The sequence below is a fragment of the Canis lupus genome, chromosome X (assembly GCF_011100685.1).
Source record: "Canis lupus familiaris isolate Mischka breed German Shepherd chromosome X, alternate assembly UU_Cfam_GSD_1.0, whole genome shotgun sequence".
Classification (NCBI taxonomy): domain Eukaryota; kingdom Metazoa; phylum Chordata; class Mammalia; order Carnivora; family Canidae; genus Canis; species Canis lupus.
The window spans coordinates 124,294,331-124,319,224 of record NC_049260.1 but is presented as its reverse complement, the minus strand read 5'-3'; the positions used below and the strand labels follow the sequence as shown (position 1 = coordinate 124,319,224).

Below are 24,894 nucleotides of genomic sequence, written 5' to 3'. Positions count from 1 at the left end.
GTGTCTCTGCCTCTCTCCCTCTGTGTCTATGAATAAATAAATAAAATATTTTTTAAAAAAAACCTGATCAGCTGATTGTAATATTTTCATGGGATTTTCAAAGAGAACCTAAATTCCTCACACAAACTTGGAAACGATGAATGAACATGGAAGACTAATACTACCCGACTTTGTGACCTACGGAAAACTGTTGGACCCAAGACAGTGTGTTGTTGGTCTAAGGACAGAGGTATGACTCAATGGAACAAAACAAACTAAAAAATAGAGCCCTAAATTTGTTGTCAATTGATTTTTGAGAAATCTACCAAGGCAACCCAAGGGGAAAAGAATTTGCTTTTCACAAATGTTGCAGGAACAGCTGCATGGGTATATGGAAAAGTAAATCTCTGCTCTTACCCGTCACCAAACATAAAAATGTATTTTACATGGATCATAGACATAAACATAAAAACTACAATGATAGACCTTCTCAAAGAAAACAGGGATATCTTCATGACATTGGGATAATCAATTATGTCTAATGACACAAAAGGCTCTAATCATAAAAGAAAAACTTCATAAAGTAGATTTCAAAATTAGAAGACGCCTGTTCACCAAATGAGGCCATTAAGAATGGGCAAGCCACAGACTGGGACCGATTATCTGTAGAATATATATCTGACACAGAATCAATATTCAGGATATATAAATGACTACAAATAATCAAAAACAAAGCAGACATTAAAACAAACAAATAGTTGGACATTTCACCAAAAAAGACTGGAATGACCAATAATCATGTGAAAAGTTGCTTACTCATCAGACAAATGTCAATTAAACCACAACATTATGTTACTACAAACCCAATAAAATAGGCAAGATTTAAAACATTGACAGTAGTGATTGTTGGCTGGGATTTGGAGCATCTGGAATTCTCATAGAGTGCCAGTAGGATAAGGTGCAATAGTTGTTTTTGGAAGATTTGGGGGAGTCTTAATTTTAGACAAACACCTACTCTGTGACCCAGCCATGCTACTCCTAGGTATTGGCCTAAGAGATATATCCACATTTCTCCACAAAAAGGTTTGTACAAGCATGCTGATAGAAGCTGTATGTATACCTAAATTTAAAATCTGGTTTAGGGGCCACCTGGGTGGCTCAGCGGTTAAGTGTCTGCCTTCGGCTTAGGACATGATCCTGGAGTCCTGGGATCGAGTCCCACGTCGGGCTCCCTGCATGGGGCCTGCTTCTCCCTCTGCCTGTGTCTCTGCCTCTCTCTCTCTCTCTCTCTCTGTGTGTGTGTGTGTGTGTGTCTCATGAATAAATAAATAAAATCTTCAAAAAATAAAATCTGCTTTAAAAATAATGAGTAAAAAGAAATCCATCTTCAGATAAACAAAAGCTGAGTTTATCACATGAATAACTATACTAATGGAACTTCTAAAAGATCTGCTTCAGGAAGAGGGAAATGATTCCAGGGCAAGGAGGTATGTTGAACAAAGAATTTGTAAACACATGGTTAAATTGAAGTAAAAACTTTCCCTAAATATTAATCCTTTTTTTAAGTGAGCTCTATGCGGAGTGTGGGGCTCGAACTCAACCCCGAGATCAAGAATTCCATGCTCTACTGACTGAGCCAGCCAGTCTAGTACTTTTAATCTAGGGGGCTAACAGAATAGGGCAGGGCTAAAATGTGGGACCACCAAAGTATGTTAGTTGGGAGGGAATGCCCTTGTAGTGTAAAAACGTCCTAAGGCCCTTGTGTTATTTGGGAGGGGAGGTTAAGATATTAACTTTAGGGTTTTTTAATTTTTTTATTGGAGTTTAATTTGCCAACATATTTAACTTTAGTTTTTGATGATTTTGCAGGGTAACATTTCCAGGAGAACTATTAAAACAAGAGAGGTAGAGTGTGTCACCTCCAAAACACTGAATTGAAGAATCTCAAAAGCATTGAATGTTCAAACAACTGTTTTTTACTTGGAAGATGTGGATGAGTTCAGGCTGTAGAGAGATCATCACCTTTGTTCATCTCCGAATCGGAACCTTTTTGCTTCGGTACTTTTACATGGATTGTGACTGCACAAAAGAAAGAGAGGTATGTAAATATTTTATCATTTCTACATATTTTTCTTTGTGATTATAAAATAGATCACAAATACTTTTACATAAAAGTCTGGTCAGTCTTATGATCTAATACCCAAAGCTTTGTCAGGCCTCTTAGAACAAGCATTCAGGAACCCGGGGACCCGATACACCACCTAAAGACTGAAGGAAGAAACCTCATAAAGATTTCTCGAAAACAACACTCTGAAGCAATGACACGGTCCCCCGCCATGCTTCACCTACACTCTTCCACATTTCCATTGCCTACATCCACTTCTCTACCCATGCCGTTTCCCCTGCCGACGATGCAAAACTTCTATTATCTATACATCTACTAGTTGAAATCCTCCCTAGTATGTGACACTCATTACCCTGGAACCTTCCATCCCGGGTCAATCATGCCCTCCTTTGATCTCTAATGGGGCTTTTTGTGCTTTCCTATCTATTTATATTTTTATCTGGCTACCTCTTTCTAAATCTTAGGATTCAACTTAGGTATCACTTTTCTGGGAAGTTGTTCCTGCGATCTGCAGGCTGTTATCCATCTCTCCAGCACTGATGAGTTAGGTTCGTTGCATGAATGACTAAAACTGAGTAGGTATCAGAACCCAGTTGACGTTTAACAATACAAGTGTGTAGAGCACCAGGTCTGCACAGTTCTGTGTCTTTTCATAATGCTGAAAACGTCAGAATTAGTTTTTCTCCTATAAGAGACCACCAGTACACAAAAGATATATATATTGTAAGACTGCTCTAACACCAGTCCTGCCTCCAGTGATTGTACATCTCTGCCAAGGGGCTAGGAAACAGCAGTTCGAACATACGTTATATCTTTTGGATGGAGCAGGATTGCTGATCCTTAAAACTGGTTGCGAATGAATCCGGGGTTGAGATCCTATCAGGAAAGAAGCTCCCGTTGGAGTCTGAACATGTGAATTCAAAAGGAAAAGAAATCAAAAAGTGAAAACTTAATCACTATTTAATCATTCTAATACAATAATACCAAGAGGACACGTAGCCCTCTGTAATAGATACCACATTTAATGAACGTCAACCAAAAGGAATGCTAAATGCTAGAGAGAGAACTAGATGTGTGAAGGAGCTGCTGGTGACAAAGTATGAAGGGAAAAGACCTAAGGAGAGTTCTTGAAAAGGAGTGATGAAGTCACTGCCAATAAGGCCTACAAGGGACTCTTTATGACAAAAACAACTACATCTCAAGGCCAACAATCCTCGTGGGAAAGAGAAAGGAAGTGTGTAGGTAGACATGGAACATGTTAAATGTACAATGTGGATATTTATCTTTGATTAAATATTTTAGTTCATGAATATGATTTCATATGATGATTTAAAGGTTAAATGTGAAGGATGCATAGAAATTTTCCTGGTGAAAGGAATGGCAGGGCAGGCACACCATCAATTCTTGCTTTACCATTTCTCTGGTTTGTATTATCTTTCCAGTGACCTGATAAGCTCAGGTTTTTTTCCAGCTTTATTGAGGTATAAATTGACAAATAAAGGTGTATGCATTTAAAGTGTAGAACAGGGATCCCTAGGTGGCTCTGCAGTTTAGCGCCTGCCTTCGGCCCAGGGCGTGATCCTGGAGTCCTGGGATCGAGTCCCACATCGGGCTCCCTGCACGGAGCCTGCTTCTCCCTCTGCCCGTGTCTCTGCCCCCCTCTCTCTGTGTGTCTCTCATGAATAAATAAATAAAATCTTAAAAAAATAAAAATAAGTAAAATCTTTAATAAAAAAATAGAGTGCACAACACTATGATTTGGCATTTGTATACAGATGTTAAAATAGGTTCAAAAGATGAAAGGACATTTCATGAAAGATAAATACAAGGAGGTTGCACAGCTCTATTAAGAGAAGACTCTGACCATTTCCTTCCCTGTTTAAATCTCTGAAATGGATCGTCACTGAGTGTAGACAGTGTGAAACTCCTTGGCATGACTTTCCAAGCCTACTGGTTTTCTATCTGTGTCTATTGCACTTTTTCCTCACAAGATGAGGCACTACGGGCTACAGTCACAGACAACTGGGTAAATCAGAAACTGTTGAAAAGACTCATATCTAAAGACTAATAATTAATGCGTTGACCTGCTCAGAGGTTTCTGGTGATATGCTGCAGGATTGTGTCCTGGGTCATCCAGATTATCTTTATCTAAATCATCAATGAAAATGTTGAACACATGCGCCTTGAGCATGTGAATAGCATTATATTCAAAGGGATAAAAAGTATATTAAATAGACTTAGAAACATTAATGTGCTTGCCAGGCTAGAGATAGGCTCCCAAGTGAATAGATGAAGTCGATTTTGCTCCTGGAGAAGTGAAAAAAGACTGATAGAATTTTAGTTGATAATAAGGTTAAGTCTTATTTTTTTTTAAGATTTTATTTATTCATTTGACACAGAGAGAGTGCACAAGCAGGGGGAGGAGCAGGGAGAGAGGGAGGAGACTCCCCGCTGAGCGGAGAGCCTGATGTGGGGCTTGATCCCAGGACCCTGGCATCACGACCTGAGCCAGAACCAAGAGTCAGACAGCCAACTGACTAAGCCACCCGGGATCCCCTCTTGCCCTTCTCATGGTCTTAACCCTATGCCAGCAATTTAGAAGCAGCTCCCAGCTCTATCTTCAGGGTACAAGGCTGTCACTTCTGCAGGACTAAACAAAGGGCTTGATAAGACTTACTGCCTTACAGGGGCACCTGGGTGGCTCAGTCACTGAAGCATCTGCCTTCAGCTCGGGTCGTGGTCTCAGGGTCCTGGGATCGAGCCCCACATTGGGCCCCTTGCTCAGTGGGGAGTCTGCTTCTCCCTCTCCCTCTGCCCCTCCCCACCGCTGGGCGCTCTCTCTCTCTCTCTCTCAATAAATAAATTTTTTTTTAAAAAAGACTTCCTGCCTTACAAACAGTGCTGCCTACAAATCATCAAAATCGCTCTTGCCCAAAGATTGAGATCTTGGTCCACTTCCACGACACTATCAGATACAGTACCCTGGAATTGTCCCATACGGGGACTAGATGGAGCACCTAATCCTTTTAGGGAATCTAGGTGTGTATGCCCCTGGGTCTGTAGCTTCTCATTCATGCTACTCATACAAAGGAACGACTTTTTATCTGGTTCCTGTAAACTCCCTAGGAAATGTCCACTTTCGTTTGGAAAGACTGTGTGATATAACCTGGCTTTGTTGTCCTTCAGTTTTTACTCTGAAATTCACACATTTTGCTTCAGTCCCTGTTATATACTAACAATAGGTGTCATCTGCTTACTGATTCCTAAACTGGCATTAGCCTTTGGGACTTGTACCCTGGTCTATCCTTTCCTGTAGGATATCTCAGCTCTACCCCATTCCCTGATATTTCCATTAAGTCTACTTTCTCCAGGCTTGGGGCCATACTTAGTTCAGCATATAGACACACCTAGAATCATATAATATTCTTCTAAACCTCTTTGGGGGATTAACTGGCAAATATAGTTAATTATTATAGAAGTCGCACAGCGAAGTCCAAATGAAGACTGGAAAGAGCTGTGAGGTCAGCAAAGGAAAGCATCAACAAAACAAAAAGACAACTAAATGAATAGGAGAAATATTTGCGAATTACATATCTGATAAGGTGTTAATATCCACACCATACAAAGAACTTACAAAACTCAACACTGAAAAACCCCTCAAACAATCCAATTAAAAAACGAGAAGACCCGAATAGACATTTCTCCAAAGAAGCCATCCAGATGGCCGACAGACACATGAAAAGATGCTCAGCATCAGTCATTATCAGGGAATACAGATCAAAACTACCATGAGATATCACCTGATGCCTGTCAGAATGGCTGAAATAAAAAAACACAAGAAACAATGTGTTGGCGAGGATGTGGAGAAAGGGTGACCCTCTTGCACTGTTGGTGGGAACGCAGGCTGGTGCAGCCGCTCTGGAGAACAGCGTGGAGGGTCCTCAAGAAGTTCACCATAGAGCTCCCCTACGACCCAGCCATTGCACTACTGAGGATTTACGCCAAGAAAATGAAAATACTAACAGACATGCACCCCAATGTTCGCTGCAGCATTATTGACAATAGCCAAGACATGGAAGCAATCCAAGCATCCACTGACAGACCAGTGGATGAGGAAGACTGCCATCACTCAGCCGTGAAAAGGGATGTGACTGTGCCATTTGCCACAACACGAACCGACCCAGAGAATATTATGCTAACGGAAATAAGTCAGACAGAGAAAGACAAATACCATATACTTCCACTCATGTGTGGAATCTAAAACAACAAAACAAATAAACAAAATACAGAATCGGACCTGCAATGCAGAGAACAAACTGACTGTTTCCCAAAGAGAGGGGAGTGGAGAGAGGGGCAAGAAAGAGTTATAGAATGAGTAAGTTCTGAAAGGAATAAGTCATGAGAACAAAAGGGCTTGATAAGACTTATTGCCTTACAGGGGGGCCTGGGTGGCTCAGTCATATAGACTAGTCCAATCACTATGTCGTACACCTGAAACTAATGTAACATTGCCTGTCAACTACATTCAAATAGAAAAAAAAATTAAACCCTAAAACTTAAAAGAAAAGAAAAGAGGTACCAGGAAGGGAGGAAAACCAAGAAAGTATGGCATTGTGGAAGGCCATGCAGAAATTCATCACAACCATGGTCTCTGGAGAGGTGGAGGGTCACTAGCACTAAGGGCGTGCCAAGATTATTTTGGTCTTATTTGTAAGATTTCATTAAAAACGATCTGAAAAAATTATGACAAAATGTTGACACTTAGTAATTGTGGGTGTTGAAGCATGGATGGCTATTATTTTCTGTACTTTCCTGTATTTTTAACCTTTTTTTTTTTTAAATTAACAGCACTGGGCAGCCCAGGTGGCTCAGGGGTTTAGCGGCGCCTTTGGTCCAAGGAGACCCGGAATTGGGTCCCACATCAAGCTCCCCGCATGGAGCCTGCTTCTCCCTCTGCCTGGGTCTCTCATGAACAAATAAATAAAATCTTTAAAAAAAATTAACAGCATCAACAAAAACATGGATGAATTGGCGGTGAGGCTGTGTAGACTGAATGACTTCACAGTTTCCGTGAACTGGATTACATCACACGAAATTTATGTAATGCACTGAAGCTATAAAAAGGAGAACTGCTGATTGCAAACAGTTTTTAACTAAGTAAAGAATAATTTTAAATCATGAAAACATTGTCAAGTAGGCCGAACAGAAATAACAGACTAAAATGAGTTAGAAAAAGGTTGGATAAAAAGCCTGAAATCAGAAAAATTGCAGATATTCTACTTGTATTAACAATTTCCCATTGCAAGTCTTGAACAATAAGAACAAGTTCAGCTTGTTAAGCTTCACTCCCCTCCCCACTTAATAAAGAGGGGAAATGATCCCAAATAGCAAAATGGCAAACAAAACAAAATAAAAAGAAATAACAACAAAATTCCTGCAGAAAAGGGAGAAAAACCAGCAGCAAACCAGACCTATAAACTTAAGAGCTAAAACTCTAAGAATCTTAGAAGAAAACATAGGGGGTAACTTTCATCCCATTGGATTTGGTAATGAATTCTTCAATATGACACCAAAAGTCCAGGCAACAAAAGAAAAAAATAGCTAAACTGGACTCCATGAAAACTCTAGAAATTTTGTGCATTTAAGGATACTATCATTAAAAAAAGGATACTATCAAGGGAGGAAACACTAACCACAGAATGGGAGAAAATACTTGATAATAGTTTATCTGATAGCGGATGAAAATCCAAAATGTATAAGAACACCCATAACTTAACAACATACAAATAACCAAATTCAAAAATGGACAAAGGTCTTGAATAGACACTTCTCCAAAGAAAATACACAAAAGGCAAAAAAGCACGTGAAAAGATGCTCAACATCACTAATCAGCAGGGAAATGAAAATGAAAATACAATGAGATGCTACTTCACACCCATTAGCGGTGGCTATCATGTTTTTTTTTTTTTGTTTTTTGTTTTGTTTTGTTTTGTTTTGTTTTTTAATCCAGGAAACAAGTGTTGGTGAGTATTTTGGGAAGCTGGAACCCTCGTGCATTGCTGCTAGAAACAGAGAGTGCTTTAGCCACCAGGGTAAATGGTATGACAATTCCTCAAAAAATTTACCATAGGGATCCCTGGTGGTTCAGCGGTTTGACGCCTGCCTTTGGCCCAGAGCGCGATCCTGGAGTCCCGGGATCGAGTTCCACATCGGGCTCCTGGCGAGGAGGCTGCTTCTCCCTCCTCCTGTGTCTCTGCCTCCCTCTCTCCCTATGTCTATCATGAACAAATAAATAAATCTTTAAAAATTACCATAAAATAACCACGTGATCAAGCAATTTGACGTCCAGGTATATATCGGAAGAATTGAAAGCAGAAACTCGGACAGGCATTTGTACGGCAACGTTCACAGCAGGAAAGATGGACACAGCCCAAATGTCCATCAATGGATGAATGAATCCACAAAATGCGGGGAATACATACAATGGAAAATTATTTAGCCTTAAGAAAGAATGACATTGTGAGACACGCTATGACATGGATAACTTTTGAGGACATTACGCCGAGTGAACTAAGCCAGACACAACAGGACAAAGGGTGTGTGAGTGCCCTTGTAACGAGGTACCTAGGATAGTCCTATTGATAGAGCTGGAAAATAGAAAAGTGGTTACTAGAGTGATTTTTCAAATGGATATAGGTTCTGTTTGACATGATAAAAAACATTCTGGAGCTACATAGTGGTGATGGTGACGCAATATTTTGAATGTATTTAATGTCACTGAATTGTACACTTAAAATGGTTAGGTTGGCACATTTTATATGCATCTTACTACAACCAAAAATCTCTTAAAATCATGTCAAAATGCCATGCAAAATAGCACGTTAAGTCAGCAGGGAGTATGATCCAAATTAAAGTTTTCTGAAGTTCTTCTGTCGTTTCAGAAGAAATTACTCATTAGCTTTCAACTTTTCAGTTTCACTCTGCACGCTCTAGTGTCTGGCGTAATAGCAAAATAATAGCAAAAGAGCATATAGCTTCAAAAGCCAACAGGGGAAAGAAAGAAAGGAGAAAAAAAAAGAATGTCACCACTGCAGAAGGCCAAAAGTGAGAGAGGGGAACTTCGAAAGCTCAGAGAAAGTCGGAAGGTTCCCTAACGTTTCTCCCTCTGCTCTCCCCTCTCACACCCCAGCTCCCAGGCAATCCCCAAGCAGGGCCTGCAGCCCAAGAGCCAAATACCCCAGGGAGACAAACTGTCCTCTCCATTAGGGGGAGCTGTGGCTCCGTGAGGGGAGAAACAATTTACTTATTTCTTTTTCTTTTTTTTTTTTAATTTCTTTATCTTTAAATCCTCTGCCATGCCATCACGTGGAACCCTGCCTTGTCTCCATCACAGAAGGGAGTGGGGTTTGGGGCCATGGGAAAACACTGGAGGGAGAGCAGAGATAGAAAAGCACAGGGAAAAATGGTCCCCCCTCCACCCATGCAGGGGTAGACTGGATTCAACGACTGCACACAGTGCTCGGTGCTCATCAGGGTATGTGCCCTCCTTCATCCCCATCGCCTCTCCTCCCCCTCCACCCCCTCCCCCTAGCAACCACCAGCTTGTTCTCTAGAGTTGAGTCTGTTTCTTGGTCTGCGTCTCTCGCTCTTTTCTCCGTTTTGTTCATTTGTTTTGTTTCTTAAATTCCACAAATGAGTGAGATCATATGGTACTTGGCTTTCTCTGAAGGACTTCACTTAGCATGATACCCTCTAGGTCCATCCATGTCATTGCAAATGGCAAGGGTTCATTCTTTTTGATGGTGGAGTCAGTCCTACTTCAGTGCGTGTGTGTGCGTGTGTGTGTATGTGTGTCCATGTACACACCACATCCTTTCTTTCCTCAGATCTTGGAGTAGTGCTCAGTGTAGGGCTGGAATAAGGGTAGGGTTGGGGTAAAGGCTGTGGTGAGGGTATGGGCATATTGTCCTGCAGTTCAGAGGCCCCTCCAGAGGGCTAAGTTTACAACAAGTGCAATGCTCAGATTGATGGGTTAGTGGTTAGTAGTTAGCAGTTAGGGGTTAGGGTTAGGGTTAGGGTTTGCTTTAGGATAACGTTTTCAATTAGAATACTCTCTGCCTCTATCTGTGTCATTACACACGGCAAGATTTTCTTGTTCTTTGTGGCTGAGTAATATGCCACGGTATATATATGCTGGGTATTTTCTTTCCTCAGATCTTGGAGTAGGGTTTGGTGTAGGGCTGGCTTAAGGGTAACTGTTAGGGCTAGGGTGGGGATGAGGGTATGGGCCTATGTCGGGCACTTCAGAGACCCCTACAGAGAGATGAGTTTACGTAGAGGGTTATGGTGAGGGTAAGGGCTTAGGGTTACGGATTAGTGATTCACAGGGGTTAGAGTTAGGGTTTGGCTTATGGTTAGGTTTTTAATTAGAATACTCTCTAGCAGGGCACCTGAGTGGCTCAGATGTTGAATGTCTGCCTTCGGCTCAGAGCGTGATCCTGGGGGTCCCGGGATCAAGTCGTGCATCAGGCTCCCCGCAGGGAGCCTGCTTCTCCCTCTGCCTGCGTCTCTGCTTCTCTCTCTGTGTCTCTCATGAACAAATAAAATTATTTAAAAAAAAAAAAGAATACTCTCTAGCTCATTGCGGATGAGAAGACTTCATTCTTTCTATGGCTGAATAATATTCCACTGTAAATATACACCACATCTTCACCCAATCATCTATCAATGGATACTTGGGCTGTTTCCATAATTTGGCTACTGCGAATGATGCTGCAGTAAACACAGAGGTGCATGTGTCCTTTGCATTAGTGTTTTCATATTCTTTGGGTAAATACCCAGTAGTGTAATTGCTGGGTCATAGGGGAGCTCCACTTTTAACTTCTTGAGGACCCTCCACACTGTTCTCCAGAGTGGCTGCACCAGCTTGTGTTCCCACCAACACTGCGATAGGGTTCCCCTTTCTCCACATCCTCACCAACATCTATTTCCTGTGTTGTGGATTTTTGCCATTCTGACAGGTGTGAGGGGATAGCTCATTGTGGTTTTGATTTGCATCTCCCTGGTGATACCTGATGATGAGCATCCTTTCAGGTGTCTGTTGGCCATCTAGATGTCTTCTTGGAAAAATGTCTATTGGTGTCTTCTGCCTATTGTTTAATTGGATAATTCACCTTTTGGGTGTTCAGTTTGATACATTCTCAATAGATTTTAGGATACTAACCCTTTATTGGATATGTCATTTGCAAATATTTTCTCCCATTCAGTTGGTTGGTTTTTGCCTTGTTTTTTTTTTTTAAACATTTTTTATTATTATTTATTTATGATAGTCATACAGAGAGAGAGAGAGAGGCAGAGACACAGGCAGAGGGAGAAGCAGGCTCCATGCAGGGAGCCTGATGTGGGATTCGATCCCGGGTCTCCAGGATCGCGCCCTGGGCCAAAGGCAGGCGCCAAACCGCTGCGCCACCTAGGGATCCCCGGTTTTTGCCTTGTTGATTGTTTCCTTTGCTGAGAAGCAGCTTTTTATTTTAATGTAGCTCCAATAATTTATTTTTGCTTTTATTTCCCTTGCCTCAGGAGATGAATGTCAAAAGAAAGCCAGGGTAGTAATACTTCTATCATACAAAATACGCTTTAAAACAAAAACTGTAGGGGCACCTGGGGGGGCTTAGTCAGTTAAGCTGCCGCCTTTGGCTCAGGTCATGATCTCAGGGTCCTGGGATCAAGTCCCACATCAGGCTTCCTGCTCAGTGGGGAGTCTGCTTCTCCCTATCCCTTTGCCCCTACCCCGTGCTTCTCTCTCTCTCTCTCTCAAAAAAATTAATATAGTTTAAAAAATAAAAAAATGAAACAAAAACTATAACAAGAGACAAAGAAAGACACTATACAATCATAAAGTGGATGATCCAACAAGAAGCTGTAACAATCATACACCTTTTTTTTTTCAATCATACACCTTCATGCATTCACCATAGGAGCACCCCAATACATAAAACAGCTAATAACAAACATAGAAAAAATAATAGATAGTAATACACATAATAGTAGGGAACTTTAACACCCCACTTACATCAATGGACAGATAACCCAAACAAAAAATCAACAAGGAAACAAACAGTGGCTTTGAATGACTCCCTGGACCAGATGGATTTAACAGGTATATTCAGAACATCCTATCCTAAAACGGATACACATTCTTTCCAAGTGCACATGGAATGTTCTCCAGAATAGATGACATATTAGGCCATGAAACAGGTCTCAACAAATTCAAAAAGATCAAAGTCATACCATGCATCTTTTCTGACCACTGTGCTATGAAACTAGAAATCAACCACAGGAAAAAATCTGGAAAGTCCACAAATACATGGAGGTTAATAACATGCTAGTAAACAATGAATGGGTCAAAGAAGAAGTCAAAAAAACATGGAAACAAATGAAAATGAAAACACAACTGTAGATATGATCCTTTAAAAAAAAGACTTTATGTGTCTATTCATGAGAGACGCAGAGAGAGAGGCAGAGACACAGGCAGAGGGAGAAGCAGGCTCCCTGCGGGAAGCCTGATGCGGGACTCGATCCCAGGACCTCGGGATCACGCCCTGAGCCGAAGGCAGATACTCAACCACTGAGCCACCCAGGCGTCCCTGTATATCTGATCTTGAGGAACATACGGAAGAATGATCACAGGGGAGGGACCAGGCTGAGCATCGGGGGGCACAGATGCCAGACAGGCCGGCGTAGCAGCACAGAGGCCACAGAAACCGAGCTGACACTGGCTGGAACCGCAGGCCAGGGAAGGACAGAATGTGCAGCTGGAACCTAAGCAGGTCAAGCACCTACGAAAACACAAACATCAACACTTTCCATAAAATGTCATAAGGCCCAGAGTCAAAGTCAGAGGCAGAGTGTCCAGGACATAATCCAAAACTACTTGGCACACGAAGAAAACCATGAAAACCTCAACTTACATGACTAAATACAATCAATGGACACCAATGATGAGATCGCACAGATGGTGAAATTATCTGACAAAGACTTTCAAGTGGCTATTATAAAATGCTTGAATGAGTAATCATGAACACTCCCGAAATAAAAGTTAAAATAGAACGCATCAGCAAAGAAACAGAAGATACAGGAAAAGACAAATGGAAACTTCAGAACTGAAAAAATGCAGTAACTGAAATAAAAATACCCAATCGAAGGACTCAGGAGCAGACAGACAAATAGAACCATTTATTCTGGAAAACAGATAAAAAAAAAAAAAGATTCAAAGGAAGTAAAAAGAGCCTCAGGGAACAGTGACACAACAATCTACAGGGTTGAAAAAAGTATTTGAAGCAATAATGGCAGAAAACTTTGCAAGTTTGGCAAAACATAGAAAAATGCAAACTTAAGCTATACAAACCTGAACGGAATAACTCCCCCCTGAAATCCATGCCTCATATTCCAACCTCTGAAAATGAAAGACAAAGAAAAATATCTTAAAAGCTGCCACAGAAAAATCATGCAATACCTATAGGGGAACAGATGATTCAGAAACCATGAGGCCAGAATGAAGTGGCCCATCTTTCAAAGGTTGAAGGAAAAGAACTGTCCCTCCAGATTTCTGTATCCAGTAAAAATTGCTTTAGGACTAATTGTGAATTGAAATCATTTTCAAATGAAGGAAAAAATAAGACAATTCATAGCCAGAATTGCTAATGGGTAGAAGGGAAATGACACTGGAAATGACACCTTGAGTCCTGCAAAAAAAAAAAAAAAAGTGTAAGATTGTCTGATCGGTCTTTTCAACGTAACATACGTATAGACAGTTATCACACAAAAGGAGGAAGGCAAGCGAATCTATATGGTACTAACGCTTTTACACTCCAGCTGAAATGGTAAAATTTTTATTCTAAATGGACTGTGAAAAGTATGTATTTCGTACTTGCTAGAGCAAACCGTACAGGGAGATATTATCCAAATCACAACATATAAATTAAAATGAAATACTATTCTAAAATATATTCAAAGAAACCAAAAGAAGGCAAGACAGAAGAAACAGAGGAACAACAATGACAACGAATAGAGGGAAGAAACAGAAAATAATAAGATGGTAGACCTAAACATAAACATAGGATACGTAACTGACATTGATGGAACATTCCACCCAACAACAGCAGCATACATGTGTTTTCAGGTGTTCTTGGAATATTCACCAAGATAGACCATACCCTGGATCATTAATCAAGACTTAACGAATTTAAAAGAATTTAAAACATACAACATACTTTCTCCGACCATAAAGGAGTTAAATCAGAAATCAATAATAAAACCATAACAGTAAAATCTTTCAACACTTAGAAATCAAACAACATACCTCTAAATAATCTTTGAGTCAAAGAGAAACTAAAAACACATTGAACTGGACAAAAATGAAAATAAGACGTCTAAAGCAGGGGCCCAGGGGGAGTTTTATACCATTGAACAATATATTAGAGAAGTATCAAGTCAGAGGTGCCTGGGTGGCTCAGTGGTTAAGCATCTATCTTGGGCTCAACTCATGATCCCAGGATCCTGGTGTCTCTGCTCAGCAGGGAGTCTGCTGCTTCTCCCTCTGCCCCTGCCCCTGCCTATGCGCGCTCTCTCTCTCTCTCTCTCTCTCTCTCTCTCTCTCTCTGTCTCAAATGAATAAATAAAACCTTTGGGGGCAGCCTGGGTGGCTCAGCGGTTTAGCGCCGTCTTCAGCCCAGGGCCTGATCCTGGAGCCCCGGGATCGAGTCCCACGTCGGGCTCCCTGCATGGAGCCTGCTTCTCCCTCTGCCTGTGCCTCTCCCTCTCTCTGTATCTCTCATGAATAAATAAATAAAATCTTTAAAAAATAAATAAAATCTTTTTAAAATAAATAAATAAATAAAATCTTTGGGGGAAAAAAGAAATCGATATACTTAAAAACATAAAACCAATATAGAAAATTCAATAAAAGTTAAAGTTGGTTCTTTGATATGATCAATATAATCGATGACTCCATAGCAAGATCAGCAAAAACAGAAGATACAAATCACCAATATCAAGAATGAAAATGACCAATATCTGGAAATGACCAGACCTTGTAGCCGTTGAAGGGAAAATAAGGGAAGACTATTAATAGGTCTTAGAATGTATATTTGATCCAAACTGTCAGGTTGTTTGCGCATGTCTTCCTAGTTATTCCAAACCCAACACTTCCTTGCTATGCCCTTCCTAGGTTCTTACTCATCTGTGTCCTGTCTGAAGCAGCACAGCCACATATTTCCTCAGTACGTTTTGAGATTACCTGTTCCTCTGTCCCAAATCCTCTCAAAATTCTCATTCCTAGAACATACCTCAGCTGCATATCAGGAAAATAAAGTCACTGTGTACTCAACAGTTAATATGCAGTTTGTTATATCATTGGACCGACAAAGTTTTAAAGCAAAAAAATATATAAACATAGCACAGGTCCACATCCTTAAGCCCTTGGAGCCAAATGTGTTTCGGAATTCAAAATGTTTTGTATTTTGGAAAAATAATTTTAAAATAACACAAAGAACATTTTAGTAAGACCCGGGGGTTGGAACAGCACCCTGTTAATTGAGCACATTAATATCTCTGCAGCAAAACACAAATGCAAAGTTCACATACGATTATTTACACTTAGATAAATTATGACGACAGCCTCATTAGAGTTCAGATAAAGTCCTGCAGCCAAAAGAGTTTGTTGCAAGCTTAACAACAACAACAAAAAAAACTTGTTTTCTGGAGCTTTTTGAATTTTAGAATCACAGAGAATCTATTGGGGACCCATATTTCAATTTTCAATCTATTAGCAAGTCCTGTCAGTTCTCTTTCTCAGATCTTTCTTTTGACCTACTGCCACGATTCTAGGTAATAATACACAATAAATGTTACCATGGAAGAAACAGAAGGAAGAGAAATATATTTCCAGATGGTTGATGTGCTGGTGTAGGTATTCAACTGCCACTTGATTCCTCCAGCAATTTCCACCTCTGAAGGCCAACGCCACTTCATGTCAGATCTAAGATGGGATTTATAAATTAGTCCATTTTGGAAGATGACAAATCTACCACTTAAACATGAAGTCAGGGGCACCTGGGTGGCCCAGTGGTTGAGCATCTGCTCAGGACATGACCCCAGGGTCCTGGGTTTGAGTCCCACAACGGGCTCCCTGCAGGGAACCTGCTTCTCCCTCTGCCTGTGTCTCTGCCTCTCTCTCTCTCTCTCTCTCTCTCTGTCTCTCATGAATAAATAAAATCTTAAATGAATGAATGAATGAATAATAAATAAATAAATAAATTCCTCACTAACAAAGTCTGAGAATTCATAAAAAGAATTCAATAGTAGTAGTTTCCCACAAATAAAGTGACCTGAGTGAAAACATTTTATCCTAAACTATCTTAATAGTGTATCTGGAGAAAAAACTAGTATACCCCCAGGGTGGCACGTCAAAGGGGCTCTACGTTCTGAGCTCCACGAGGCTGTTCACTAGCCATGTAATCTTCACTAAGTAACTTCTTTCCTTATTTGTAAAATGAGGATAAACAATGCTTTACCTATCCGCTTTACAGAATTAAAGTTATTAGGAGAATAGCACTACATAGAAAATGTTTCATATAAATATGAAAATAAATAGAAAAAAGGAAACAGACTCTGATGGTACTTGTCTCTAAAAGCTCCTATTAATTCCGTAGCTGCCATTTGACTTATATAAACTTATGTTTTACCTAAGTGGTACAGAGTTTAAGAAGTCAAAAAATGCTAAAAGATCCAAAACCAAAAACATTAGTTGCCACTTCCCCTTTCCAAAGGTAGCCACTCTTTCTTTACGGTATTCCATTATTTCTTTATGGAATACCATAATTCTAAAATTCTATGATTCCATAATTTTTATTCCATCATTCTTTAAAAAAAGATGCCTATACTATTGTATCTTAATTTATAAGTTTTAGACATCACTGATCTCCTTTAGAAGATTTATCACTCACACCATATGCTTCACATATGAAGTGTGGATTCATTGCATTCATTCAACAAATATCCATTAAATATCTACTAGGTGCCAGGCATTATTCTTGGTCCTTGAAATATGTAAAACAGATGAAAATACCTGCCTTCGTGGAGCTTATGATATACTGGAAATAATAATTATCTCGAGTGGAAAGGGTTTTTGCCTGGAGCGGTATATCCTCCTATTCCAATCCAACCTGGTGCTCTCCAAGCTGGTTGTACAAATGTCGCCCTGGGATTTCCACTGTTGCTATGTTGGGAACTCCCTCCTCCTCTCACTTCCATAGGGTTTTCTTTTTCCTTGAATCGCACATGCTTGCCTCTCTTAGTTCGCTTCCCTTTCTCTTAGAGCACACCCTAGAGGAGCCTCCTGAGCAAAGCTGCACGGTAGGTGATCTTTTTTTTTTTTTTTTTTTGATTTTTTTGAATTTTGAAACTGGTCTATTTAAGTCTTGCATTTGGTTGAGAGCTTGTCTGAGTACAAAATTCTAGACTGGAAATAAATTTCCCTAAGAATTTTTAATAGGGGTTATTATTTAAAGGTCCAAAGTGACACTTATTCCGGATCCATTGTTGGTGTTTCGTTTTCCTTGGTTCTTGACCCTTTAACCTTTTCTGTTCAATCCCTACAATATTAGGATGTTTCGAAGTTCAATTCTGGACCTACCATTATCCTCTTTAGCCTCTTCCAAGATCAAGTGATCAAGCTTGGATGGCTTTAACTCCCACGCTTTTTGGCACCAGCTCTAAAATCTAGACCCCAGTATCTACCTACCTCTTAGATGTCTCATACACATCCGAAACTAACTTGTCTGTCAAAAGAGAACGTTTGACTCAACTTACCTAGTCAAACTATGTCTCCTTCAATCTTTCCCATCACGATATGTAACACTACCATCAATGTAGTAGCTCAAACCAAAAACTCAAGCACCATCCCTAACTCTTCTTCCCTCACCTCTAATAGCAAGTGCTATCAACTCTACCTTCAAACCACGTCTCAGACGTATCTGCTTGTCATGATACCACCTCCCCTACTACCATCTCAGACGAGGTGTTTCATTCGGCACACTCCAACACAAAAACGCAGCAGCCTGTACAGCTACTGCAATTTCGAAATATATTCCTGCATTGTATTTGTGAGCTCAACCAGGAACCCATGATAACTCAGCAGATCTATGATTCCTTTTTAAAAACCTACGTGGTATTTGGTCCATACATGTTTCTTGGATGAATTTTGTTGTTTCTATTTTTCTTGGAAATCAGTTTACTCCCGATTTTCAAATATGTTGTTGCCAAACTATTTGCTTTGAATTATCTTAGTCTCACCTACATCTGTGGTTTCGTGAGCCCTCTTAATCTTCATTTTGTTTTACTTCTACACTCTCTTTTCTGTTTAGTCAGAGGCCCTTATTTTATTGGACTTTACAAAGAAGTTTAGCATAGCATTTGTTTTTGTTTGAAATTTTAGCTTTTGTCTTTATACATTTTGTCTAATATATTTTTTATTATTTTATATACATTAAGATAAAAACTAAATTCTTATTAATTCTTCATTGATTTCTCTGATGAAATTTTCCTCTGAGTTAGTTTCTGATGGTTTGATAACATTCCTTTGGATTTTCTCTTTGACTAAACAATTATATTTTTAAACTTATAAACAGTTGATTTTCATGGCCAACTTTTTATTGACAAGTCCTAATTTCATTAGGTAGCCTGTAAAATGCTTTAGTTTTTGTCAAGTTTTTGTGATTGCCCTGAAGAAAATAAACACTCCAGTTTATTATTTATTATGAATTATTCAAACTCCTCTATATCCTTATTATGTTTTGCTTACTACATCTGTCCAATAATGAAACAAGTGGTTTGAAATCACCCATTATAATTGTATTTTTCTCCAGTTCTCCATGTATTTCTAATAATTTTTATCTTATGTATTTAAATTTGTGTATACACAAAATAGTGCCTTCATAAATAGTGTCCTTTATCATTGTATGATAGCCTTCCTTATTCTGTTTAGTGACTTTAAACTTACATTCCACACTGTTTGTTGTTAATATTATCACTTCTTCCTTCCTTTGGTTTCCATTTGCCTGCTTTTTGGAAGGTTTTTTTTGGCAGAAAATGTAGGGATTCACACAGTGAAGTAACATTGATTACCTTAAGATGCTGAGGAGCTCCAACTGGTGGCTTTATTGTCTTTGTTTAATAATACAAAAATGAGTATTATTCGTTAAACATAGTCTATATAATAAATAAGGAAAGAACTGAAAGTACAAACACTATGAGAAATGCCAGTATTTAAGACATGCTTAAAAAAAGAAGATCCTTCAGATGAATCATGAAGGGATTGTCAGAGGGGTAGGAGAACCATGCAATACATACATAATACCTTATACTTTAACCAAGAATTTCACCTACAAAAACTGGGATAGTATACAACAAGGAAATACTCTACTTCAATTACTGAAGGAAAAAATTCACATATTATAGAGTTTTGTTAACAAATGATTCCTATATTGAATTTTAAAATGATTATTTTCTATTTGTTATTCTCATGAGCCTCTACCTCTAATATGTATGCATTATTGGCTGTCATTTTTAAATTATAAAAACTTACTTTTTGACTGAGGGTTCTCCATGGTTAAAATCTGTTTCATAAAACAAACGAATTTTACATTATTTTTGTATACTTTTTCTAAAATGCTTTTAAATATATATATATATATACACACATATACTTGTATAAAATATTAATATAAAAATAGATGCTTGGGACGCCTGGTGGCTCAGTGGTTGAGCGTCTGCCTTGGGCTCAGGGTGTGACCCCAGGGTCCTGGGATCCAGTCCCACATCGGGCTCCCCGCAGGGAGCCTGCTTCTTCCTCTGCCTGTGTCTCTGCCTCTGTGTCTCTCATGAATAAATAAATAAAATCTTTAAAATAAATAAATAAATAAAAATAGAAATAGATGCTTACCTTCTATAAGGCTAACAAGTGATCTGTCCAGATTGTTTGCCACGGTTTTTTCATGTTGCTTTCTGGCTCCAGTAGGTTTGTAGGCTTGTGAAGGTAACATTGGTTATAATATATCGTATAGGGAAAATAATCTGAAAATAAAAGATGGATTAGATGAAAAACTAAACCAAATTTATATCACTACCGTAATGATATATATGTACCTCCCATTACAAACTAACAGCACATCAAGTTCTTAGGTCCATGGGTATTAATAAAGTCATGCAAAATTATCCATTAAATACATTTTAATTGAGCACTTGTTAGACACCATACTAGGTGCTAAAGATATGGCAGTGAAGGAAAAAAAGATAAGAATACCTGCCTTCATGTAGTTTACATTCCATTGGAGACAGATGTTAGATTATGGTAAGGGCTGAGGGAAAAATATCAGATAAAGAGGTATGATATGTTGGGGGGGGGTATGTACATTTTAGATAGGACAGGCTCACTGAGAAGAGGACTTTTAAGTAAAGGTCTAAAGTATATGAAAGTGAACCATGCGGACCCAGCAGAAGAAACATGAGCAAAGGACCTCGGGAAGGAATATATTTGAAGACTAGTAAGGAGGCCAATGTGTCTGGAGTCAGAATAATCAAAGAAGTAAGAAAGGCAATTGAGGGTCTTGTAAAGAATTGTAAGGACTTTGCATTTTACCCTGAGGCCCCCCCATCTTAGGCCAACTTCCCTAAGATGGGGAAGCCAGGATCCCTGGGTGGTGCAGCGGTTTGGCGCCTGCCTTTGGCCCAGGTCGCGATCCTGGAGTCCCGGGATCGAATCCCGCGTCGGGCTCCCTGCATGGGGCCTGCTTCTCCCTCTGCCTGTGTCTCTGCCTCTCTCTCTCTCTCTCTGTGACTATCATGAATAAATAAATAAAATCTTTAAAAAAAAAAAAGATGGGGAAGCCATTGGGGGGATTTGAACAGAGGAGAGACACGATCTATCTGACTCATATTTTTATCGGATCCCTCTGTTATGTAAAGAAGGGACTGCAGAGGGCAAGGGAAGAAGCCAAGAGATGATGCTAACTTGGAGTAGGGTAGTAGCACTGGAGATAGTGAGAAATGCGCAATGTTTAAATATATTTTGAAGGTAAAACCAACAGGTTTTGGGTGGGGTATCAGAAGCTCAACTTCAGACATCCTGAGATGTAGAACCCTATTAGATAATTCAAATGAAACCACTGAATAGATACCTGGATACACAATTCTGGAGTCCAAGATTAATGTCTGTAGCTAGCAATACTAATTTGGGAGTCCTTATCATATAAATACTATTTAAAGCCTTGGGTCTGGATGAGGCTATCTAGGAAATGAATAAGTATACATAAAGAAAAGCAATGAAAGAAAAAAAAAAAGAAAAGTAATGAAAAATCAGTAAAAAAAAAAAAAGTCTAAAAAAGCGCCAAGAGTTACATAAGAAGGAAACCAATAGGCAAACTGAAGAAAGTATAGGAAGGAAGTGGGAGGAATGAACTGAGGGGGCCCAATAAGATGAAGACTGAGTAATTGCCATCAGATCTTGCAACATGGGGGTGACTGGTGACTTTGACAAGAGTCATTTAGTAGTGTGGATGGTAAAAATAGTGCTTATAATGTAGCTTACGAGGAAACAAGGGAAATGTTAACACACCTTTCTTACCAACTCTATGAATAAGCAGGCAAAATAGTTAATGAAGATAGAGATGATTTGAACAACACAATTAACATCAACCTAAAGGACATACATAGAACACTGCATCCAACGATAAGAGGACATAGTTTTCTAGTGCACATAAAACTTCTACCAAAAAAAATGACTATATGCTGGGCCATGAGCAAGTGTCAACAAATTCCAAAGGACTGAAAGTATAGAGAAGGTTCTTTGACATAGTGCAAGTAAGCCAGAATTCAGTAGCAAAAAAGATCATTAGAAGATCCCCAAGTATCCAACAGACACATGAAAAGATGCTCAGCGTCACTGATCATCAGGGAAGTACAAATCAAAACTATAATGAGATACCACCTCACACCTGTCAGAATGCTAAAATCAACAACACAAAAAAAAAAAAAAAACAGATGTTGGCGAGGATGTGGATCAAAAGGAACCCTCTTGCACTGCTGATGGGAACACAAGCTGGTGCTGCCACTCTGGAAAACAGTGTGGAGGGTCCTCAAGAAGTTACAAATAGAACTAGCCTATGATCCAGTAATCGCACCACTGGATATTCACCCCAAAAGTACAAAAACACTAATGCAAATGGATACGTGCACCCCTACATTTATAGCAGCATCGTTGACAGTAGCCAAATTATGGAAACGGTCCCACTGTCCACTGATAGATGAATGGTGAGGAAGGTATGGTCCACATTTACGAAGGAATTTTACTCAGCATCAAAAAGAACGAAATGTTGCCCTTTGCAATGACATGGATGGAGCTAGAGAGTATTATGGTGAACAAAATAAGTCAGAGAAAGACAGATACCATATGATTTCTCTCATAATGTGGAATTTAAGAAACAAAACAAACCATCATAGTGGGGAAAAGAGAGGCAAACCAAGAAACAGGCTCTTAACCTTAGAGAACACCCTGACAGTTACCAGAGTGGAGGTGGGCGAGGGGTGGGGGAAACAGGTGATGGGGATGCAGGAGGGCACTTGTCCTGAAGAGCACTGAGTAATGTGCAAAATCATTGGATCAATGTTTTGCACACTTGGAACTAATATAGCACTGCATGTTAACTATTCTGGAATTAGAACATGGAACAAAAAGATCCCCATCCCCACATGCTAAAGTGTTTAAATGCACTTCTAAGTAACACATGGATCAAGCCCTGTTCTAAGCACTCTACAAGTATCGATTCATGCATCTCGACAGCAACCTCATGAGGATCGGGAAGCTGAGGCACAGAGAGGCTCAGTGGTCTGCCCAAAGTCACACCATCCATGAACGGTAGAGTGAAATTTGATCCCAAGCACTCTGGATTCAGGGCAGGGATTTTTAAATCAGTGATTTAAGAAAGAATAAAAGGTTTCAGCTGATCATAGGATCGTCAACAGAATTGGTTCAAGTGATGGGGGTGAGGCAACCCGTAGGCCTTTATGACAAGTAGCTTGGATTTCACAATCACATCAGACTGAATCCACAGCTTGTCAAATACTATGATTACTCATCTTGTAATATCTCCCGCAAGCACTCATGATTCCCAAACCACAGGGACTCAGAAGAGTAGTCATTGTTTTGGAAACAAAGTTAATGTGCCACTTTTGCCATAATATCGTTTTACCCTAAGGACTTTTATTCCTCAAAGTTTTGGTCAAACTCACCCGTCGAAAGTGCAGATGGTGGGTCCATTGAGAAGATGTGTACAAAAGAAAAGTAAAGACATTTAAAATACATACAGTTTAAGTTTTCAAGTTAAATTAAGAACAAACTTTAATTCGAACACATATAAACCGTAAGATAATATAACTCACTATTACATGGATTTGTGTCTAGAGGATCAAGTGACGTCACTGAAATGCAATCACCCATTAAAAAACAGAATATGACTGATTATGAGCTGTCACGTGCCAGTAAATGCATAACAGCCAGCTCTCCGAGGAAAACACATGGCCTGTTTCAAAGTGCTTGTCCATTTCTGGGGTGTAAGTACTTCGATCGAGGCCAACTTCAAGCTGCCAATGTGACATCACCAGGTGCAAATGCAGCACGCTGCTGAGGTACGAGGCAAACTAGTCTTAAGAGGTTACAAAGGATCGCACTGTATGTGTGTATGTGTTTCTTCATTAAAGTTATCTTTTAATTAGTGATTATTTGCAAGGACAAAATTCAAAAGTCAGAAAATGGTGTACAGTGAGGACTCTCCCGCCCATCGCTTTCCATGAGCCACCAAGTTCTTCTTGGAGGCGGTGCATTTTATTCATCCTACTGTATATCTTTTTGTATATTCTTCAAGAAATGGTTCGAACATACACATTCTCTTTTTGGTTTTTAAAAACAAAGATGGGAGCACACTATACTTGGTTTCACTCCTTGCTTCTTTTCCATTTAACGATCTATCTTGGAGCTCAGGCCGTGTCAGTACATAAAGGCAAGCCCCTTATTGATAGTCGTTTTGCTATCACAACATTGTAACGGATATCTCTGCTCATATATCATTTCACAACCCTGAGTATGATCATCGCATAAACTCCTGCAAATGAGATCACTAGGTTGGAGACTGCTTCAGGAAGAGGCAGCCGACACAGTAGGTGTGAAGCAGTGGAAGAACTAAAGACCCTAATCCTGCCCTTGGTCATTACTGACATCATCATATAATCGAGTTATGTTACCTGTAAACCAAGATCCACTTGCTGAAGTTTTCACAACTGGATTATTCGGGATGGAGGGAATCCATGCATGCTGGAGACTTAAAAGATTACAAGAGAAATTAGATACACTGGAGGACAATAGAATCACATATATCCTACCCAGCTGAGCCTACATTTCCTTAATTCAACCATTTATCCATCCATTAATATTAAACCATCTGTCCAAGTATATACTAAGTAAACATCTATCCATGATAAATAGAAGAAACAGTCAACAGACTTGTTGTCTAATAGAACATAATAATATAAGGCGGTTATAACCAACGTAATCCAAGGAATGGAATAAATGGATAACATGCGGGCCTTATAGAAATTCTGAATAATACTGAAAAGTAAAAAAAAAAAAAGAAAGAAAATGGAAAAAAAACATTTTTCCATTAAGAAATAGCTAACATGAA

The 24,894-nt window shown here is 39.5% G+C and overlaps 1 protein-coding gene across 2 annotated transcripts in view; it reads right to left on the bottom strand.

Annotated features, from left to right (window-relative positions):
- Nucleotides 1-1,932: 1,932 nt before the first annotated feature.
- LOC102151175 (phosphatidylinositol-binding clathrin assembly protein-like) overlaps nt 1,933-24,894 on the bottom strand; it is a 36,106-nt gene continuing 13,144 nt past the window's right edge. The window contains exons 10-16 of one of the 2 annotated variants that reach the window (XM_038588752.1): nt 24,458-24,534; nt 20,106-20,189; nt 19,749-19,779; nt 16,016-16,142; nt 13,512-13,559; nt 2,910-3,008; nt 1,933-2,058 (exon numbers count right to left, since the gene is read on the bottom strand). In XM_038588752.1, the coding sequence (XP_038444680.1) occupies nt 2,044-2,058; nt 2,910-3,008; nt 13,512-13,559; nt 16,016-16,142; nt 19,749-19,779; nt 20,106-20,189; nt 24,458-24,534 (481 nt within the window). In that variant the 3' untranslated portion in view covers nt 1,933-2,043. The remainder of the gene's footprint in view (nt 2,059-2,909; nt 3,009-13,511; nt 13,560-16,015; nt 16,143-19,748; nt 19,780-20,105; nt 20,190-24,457; nt 24,535-24,894) is intronic. The other variant, XM_038588753.1, reaches the window with a different exon arrangement.